The 6,926-nt window shown below is 38.8% G+C and overlaps 1 protein-coding gene across 1 annotated transcript; it reads right to left on the bottom strand.

The window, feature by feature from the left end:
* Positions 1-3,905: 3,905 nt before the first annotated feature.
* Positions 3,906-6,709, bottom strand: LOC108998610 (subtilisin-like protease SBT1.3). The gene has a single exon (XM_018975208.2). It carries the CDS (start codon positions 6,372-6,374, stop codon positions 4,047-4,049), a length of 2,328 nt encoding a protein of 775 aa, XP_018830753.1. The 5' UTR covers positions 6,375-6,709; the 3' UTR covers positions 3,906-4,046.
* Between the last annotated feature and the right edge of the window lie 217 nt (positions 6,710-6,926).

The following is a 6,926-nucleotide window of genomic DNA, read 5'->3' as shown; positions in this document are numbered from 1 at the left end:
AAGTGTCTATCCAAATCGAGCCTTAAAAAAATAAAAATAAAAATAATAATTATGAAATCATCACATGTTTGAGAGTTTAAATTAAAATAAAAATAAAAATTCAATTATTTGCACATATCCTTAAGCGATGGTTAGATTGTCTCAACACATGAAATATTTAATTAAATAAAGTGATGAGTTAAGGTTTGAATTCAAGATCTCTACTCTAATATAATATAAAATCACCACTTATTCTAAAAATTTAAACCGATAAAAAGAGATGTATTTAATTATATGTATTAGATGATTAATAATAATATAAAAAATAAAAGAAACGGCTAAAAAGGAAGTAACATTGTTGCATCAAAAGAAAAAGTGGGATATTTTTTTTTATGTCGGAGAACCTCTCCAAGACAGAACTTTTCAAACTCACTCCTGCAAAGTAAATCTTGGTCATATACACCATACTCTCGAAAATTTTTCTATATGAAATTATTTAAATCACTAACTTTTCATCAATAAATGTGACCCCAAAGATGAGAAAATTTGAAAGCAATAACATAAACCCGTCCTCACATGCCATTAAATTGAAGCCAACTACACCCACCACGTGCTTACCCCCATGTGCGATAGTTTTGGTAGTTGTACCTTGCTATTTAGTATGTAAGCTTACAAATGAATGAACGAGCTTCTTATAAAATGTCTTTTAAATGCTGAAAAATACTTCTTATCTGTCTCACCTTTCAACACAAACAAGAAATCGGTAATGGTGATTAAATCATAATACATTGTCATGCACACGAGGGGTTTACAACTAGAGTAATGCTACATACAGTCGTGGAATGCGTAAACGCCGTGCAGTCACTTTGAAAAAGAGTGGGGTCCACTATTAAAAAATTAATTTCTTTTCAGGTGGGTCCCTTATTTATTCACTTTTTTCAAAACGACTGCACGGCGACTGCACGCTCACGACTGCAAGTATCATTTCTCTTACAACTATGACTGCTCTCAAGTTTTAGGCTGACAGAGTTATTCTGTTTCCATGTTCCTTGGAGAAATTGACCTAGTTTCCATATACAGTTGGGGAAACAATATACAAAGTAAATGAAAAGAACAGAAAGCTACCAAAAAATAAAAATACAATGTACCATAAAATTTCACAAATAATGCTTAAAAAAAGTTTCGTACTTGGCAATGCCTAATGAAGTAAATGAGTTTGAAATCCTGATACTGACCCACACTTTTTTGCAGGAACAATGGCCAGCTTTGCATGTTTAGTACCTCCTCATCCTCCTCAATGACATGCATGTCCTTCAGTCCCAAAGTTTGTTGTTACAGGACAGGCGTGCATTTAAATTTTAATGCTTCTTGGGGGAGGGAAAACAAGATCAGAAGTTGTAGTTAAGTTAGACGGGATCTGCACCGGTAAACTTCACAGTTTTCATATGAGAGACGCTACAACCCTCTACCAGTTCTTTAAAGACAACATGAAAGAAATCTCTCTCTCTCTCTCTACACACACGAGATGTATGTGTATGGAGACAGAGTGAGTTAGGTGTCGAGGAAGGGTATGTCTCTGTCCTTATTAATGGGAAAACCAGGCACATCTTACAGGCGGTGCAACCCATAAGTACAGAAATATTCAGTAAGTTCAAAGGAGGACTCGGATTTAGGCTTTGATTAGCATCAATGTCTCCCGGAGATGGTATGAATAATCTAATGTCAAAAGAAAAAAATAATAATATGCGGCTTGAACAAAAAGGGCAAACATAAAACATCACTGCGAAATAAAAATTAAAAATTTTTACATGTACTTTGTGTTTGTGTGGATAAAAGTGATGAGATTCATTGAAAAAAATGTCCAAAAACATCATTGCCGGACATCGATTTAGGTTGTTTGATCTTGTGGATAGATAGATATCTTCATCCAACACGCCGCAACAGTTTGGTAGAGTTTGATTGCTTTGTGGGCCTGTGGCTTCTAATCATATTTATTCTCAAATGTCCTTCTTTTTGCTAAAGTGATTGAACCCATAGTTAGGATCCTATCAATTGTTCATATTTTCTAATCTTCTGTATCGACTAGAAAGCAGTTGTTTGGATCCCCATCCCCTCATCCGCACGATTTTTCGGTGCATCGCAACAAAATGGGCCAACTTGGGCCCTGGAGCCTGGATATTAGTTTGTTGGTTTATATGTTTCTTTATTTTTAAGAGAGTAATGTTAGTATGCAAGTGCATTCTTTTTTTTTAAATGAATAGAGTTAATTATTAAAAAATTATTTTTTTTTTATATGAATCTCATATTTATTTATTTTTTTAAGAAAAATATGCGTGCAGTACTTCCACACTCTAAAACTATATTATTTCTCATTTTAGAATATCTAAATCTAAGCATGTTAAAAAAAATCAAAGCAATTCAAATTCTTGAGCGTTATTATTATTATTTTTTGTTGTGTGAGAGTGGGGGAGGGCAGAACCAATCGCACTGCACCGCATTTAGGATTTGTTTGGACAGTGAGATAAGATAATTTTAGATAAGTTAAATAAAATATTATTTTTTAATATTATTATTATTTTAAAATTTTAAAAAATTAAATTTTTTATTATATTTTATATAAAAATTATAAAAAAATTATTTTTATCTCCAAACAGGATCATAAACTTACGAATATGAAAAACTGGATAAAATCTTCTGTCAAAGACTCAAAAGATCTAATAAATCATAGAAAGTTTTGCGAGGGCCGGGGGAATATATAACTTGAAGACGGGGTCTATTAGGATATAAGAAGTGTTTCATCTCATCTTATTATTATAATTTTTTAAAATTTTTCTATAAAATATAATAAACAATTCAAGTTTTTCAAATTTTAAAATAATAATAATAATAATGTTTTATTCAATTTTTAACTTTCATTTCAACTCATCTCATCTCAACTCACTATCCAAACTGCACCCAAATCTATTATGTATAGTACTTGAGAGTAATCAACAAGAGTATGCAACTAATTAGTGCAGTGACCATCGTATTGTTACCAAAATCCTATTTCTCTAAGAAATATGATAAATATATGGTCTAAGAATTGACCCCATGTTTGTCGCATTGCATTCGATGGGGACATATCAGGCCCAATATGTTCCAAAAACTTCGACCATTTGTCAATTTGTAGGTTCTGTACATTCACATTAAGTTATGGATTAACCCTACTAAAAGCTATCTATATTAATCTTTTAGAAGCACTGTGATTTAATTAAAAATGGGGAAAAAAACACTATTTGAAGCAGACTTGCACAGAGTCATCTCAAACAAAAGCGCATATTTTCTTAAATTATAAAATAGCATAGTCATGATTATAGAGTTTTGGACCATATAGTACTTGATGATACCAGCTGTTTGGTCACATTCTGTGCAAAACAAAGTGTTTGATGTTCTGCTCTGTCTCTTGGGTTTTCGGAGATTAATTAGAATAAAGAGGGGGTAGAGAGATATACATAGACAAGTTTGAAAATAAATAAATAAAACGAGCTCCCAATAAATATTTTTTCTGGGACAGATGAGATGGATATCTGTCGAGTCTATTAGTAGTAAGATGTCATAACATTGTTGGATTATTCTCACTTTTATAAACTATACACTGTATTATGTATTTATGTATTATGTATTTATGGATGAACGAAATAATTACCGGGTGCTGTGGCGGTGGGCAGGCTGATAACAGTTTTCTTTATCAGCGTGGAAATCTTCCCACCGGCGCGGGTGCTGGAAGTCAGAAACTGGAAAGAACAACAAAAACATGATGGCCATGGCCGGGGGCAATGAAACCACCCAATGGGAAATGAACAACTTCAGTTTTGTTCTTATCAAAGATTCAAAATGCGATCAGTTTGCCAACAGTACTATGTAATATGGGCATGACAAGATCATTGTAAGAAGAAATAGAGGCCGTTAAACATTTCCTGATTGAGAAGGATAGGACTGAACTAGTTGGATCTTAACAGAACATTTGTTTATTTTAGCTGGAGAACTAGAACCATAAAGATCTATGTAAAAAATCTCCAGTGCATGATTCAAAGGGGTGGCAGCCACGTGATAACAATTGGGCTCCTCACCCTGTGTACTCCATCCTTCCATACCAAACCTCCAAACTCGGGGACTGTTTGCCGAGATACTGTAGTGAAGGTGATCTTATAAGATATTTTTTGATACTTCCTGGTAAAATGCAGGGTCTGTGGCTTGACTTGAACTGAAGCACCTTTAAACGGTGAAACTACGACGTGGTAATTCGAAACTGCAGGGCCAACATTGGTGACAGTTCTGTGAAGGGTCAGAGTAGTGATGGATGCTTTCTCTGGGAACACAGCGGAGATAGAGGGGTAGTTCAAATCCCCTGGATTGGCAAGAGAGTGTTGGCAAGATCTATTTGAGAAGAATTTCAGCTGGGCTGGAGTTAGGCTCTGCGTGCAGAGGAATTCGAAGTAATCATGAGCCTTAATATCATACACCAAACCAGGGTCAAGCGCTTTTATTGGGTTAATGTGTCCGGCTCCATGATCATATGGGTTTGAAGGTGCAGCTGTTGATGAATCTCTTAGGGGATTACCAGTGTTATCGTGGACATAAGCTGTGGTCATCAGGGCAGATTTTATTACTGCCGGACTCCATTCTGGGTGCCTTGCCTTGAGCAATGCAGCAACCCCACTCACATGAGGGCATGACATGGAAGTTCCAGACAGCAAGTTAAACTTCACTCTCCGGCGATCTGTCGGTAAACTTGACGGACCCGTGTCTCCAGTCCAAGCAGCAAGAATGTTCACCCCTGGGGCCACCACATCAGGCTTCAGAATTTCGAGGCTAAGAAAATTCGGTCCTCTAGATGAAAATGCCGCCACCACCGGAGATGGCCGAATCCCTAGCCGAGTATCAAGAAAGGCTAGATTTGCCGTGGCTTTTGGACTGGTTAACACATAATTCTTGAGTGCTTTCCCTTCTGTTTCTCCTACTGCAACTGCAGGAAGAAGGTGGCAATCTGCCACCAGTTCTTCCCCATTTGAAGCTGTGTTTGAAAGAACCATTCCCACCCCTCCGGCGTCTTTCACCACCTGACCCTTCTGCACACGTGGACTAATGCCTCGGTCACATATCACAATCTTTCCTGCAACCAGACGCCGATCCAGAGTACCCTCCAAACACAAGGAGCTCGGGTCAGGGCTGCTTGAGTTACTACCCATGTATACAATTGGGTATTGCTTATTTATTGACCTGCGGATCCTTTGCTCTCTATAGAGTGAAACGCCAATCAGGGTTCTGCCATTTCCCAGCTTAACGGTGGCCGGGAAATCTCTATCCATGGTGCTGGCACCAACAGTAGTAATCCAGGGTGACACGTTTGTGAGACTGACTGGGTCTGGCCCTCCATTCCCAGCTGAGCTCGAAATAAAAACACCCATCTCCATTGCCCCAAAAGCTGCTATGGACAAACTGTCACGATAGTAAGGAGACACTCCACCGCCTAAAGATATTGACAAAACGTTCACTCCATCATCCACAGCTCTATCAACCGCGGATAGAATATCCGAGCTGAAGCACCCACCACTCCAGCAAACTTTGTAGACTGCGATTCTTGCACCTGGTGCCATTCCTCTTGCTGTCCCATACGCATATCCTTGAAGGTTTGCACCACGAACTGGAGAGCCTGCAACTGTGGCTGCAGTGTGAGTTCCATGCCCATCTTGATCTCTAGGGGACTTATACTCAGTTTGGTCGTTGATTTTCCCAGTAGCAGCTTCATACCCGTGGTAGAACACTCTGGCACCCACAATCTTTCTATTACAGTGATGTTTCTCGAATCCTCTGCCTGTCTCACATTTTCCTTTCCAATGAGCAGGAACCGGTGTCATGCCCGTATCTTTGAAGCTCTCACTCTCTGGCCAGATTCCAGTGTCGAGCACTCCCACTACGACATCATGGTCCAAGACTTTTTGAGACCAGACGCTAGTGCTATCCTCTGGCTCAAGCCCAAGGAACGCCGGACTCCTCGTGGTGTGTAGCTGGTACTTTGTATCTGGGAATATAGCCACTACACCATGTTCATCCTCTAGCCTCTCAGCCTCTTCTTCGCTCAGCACAGCGGCAACTCCATGAATAGCTGTCTGGTAACTGTAAATTATCCTATCATTATCTCCCGCATCACCTTCTTTCTCATGGTTGAATAGAACTGATTTTACTTTCGAGGAGTACCATTCGAGATGATTGATAAAAGATTTTGGCATTGCCGACTTGTCCATTTGGACAATATATGTCTTCCTCGCTATGTGGGTGTCCGCAGCGAGGACTAGATCGAAGAATAGATAGCTTGCTAGGATCAAATACACCCATTTTACTGGGTTTCCTGCCATTTTGAGGCGAACAAAATGAAGAAGAACAATTTTGAAGAATGATTGGAGAACAGGGTGAAGAAACTAAAGATGAAAATACAGGGGGTATGGAATGGCTATCTAATCTGGGGGTTGAAACTTGAAATATGAGAGACCTCTAGCAGCGTGTTATCTCGTGCGGGCAATAAAGATGGTTGGTCGTTCCATGAATACCCCACTTGAAGAAGAGTTAAGGAGAGCCGGGTAGTGGCTAGTGGTAGCACTTAATTTGGTTCTGCTACTCAGACGAATAGTACTTTAGAACATTGGTCCAAAAGGCCTGTTGTCCATGACATGGCAGTGACAATCAGCTGGGTCTTAGTGCGCGCAATAAAGATGGTTGGGGTTTTATATTTTGAAATGTCGGTGAGTGATAGGACTCTGAAATAATGAGCACCTTGGGTGGGAGATCATGTGAACCAGTGCATAAAGAAATTCTTTTAATACACTTGGTGGGGTTGTTTTGTAAACTGAGATCAGACCCATGTGATCATGAAGGCACTAGTCACATATGAGCACCGTCTAGCGGGAAAA

This window comes from Juglans regia, chromosome 1 (genome assembly GCF_001411555.2).
Source record: "Juglans regia cultivar Chandler chromosome 1, Walnut 2.0, whole genome shotgun sequence".
Lineage (NCBI taxonomy): Eukaryota > Viridiplantae > Streptophyta > Magnoliopsida > Fagales > Juglandaceae > Juglans > Juglans regia.
This window is presented reverse-complemented; position numbering and strand designations above follow the sequence as displayed.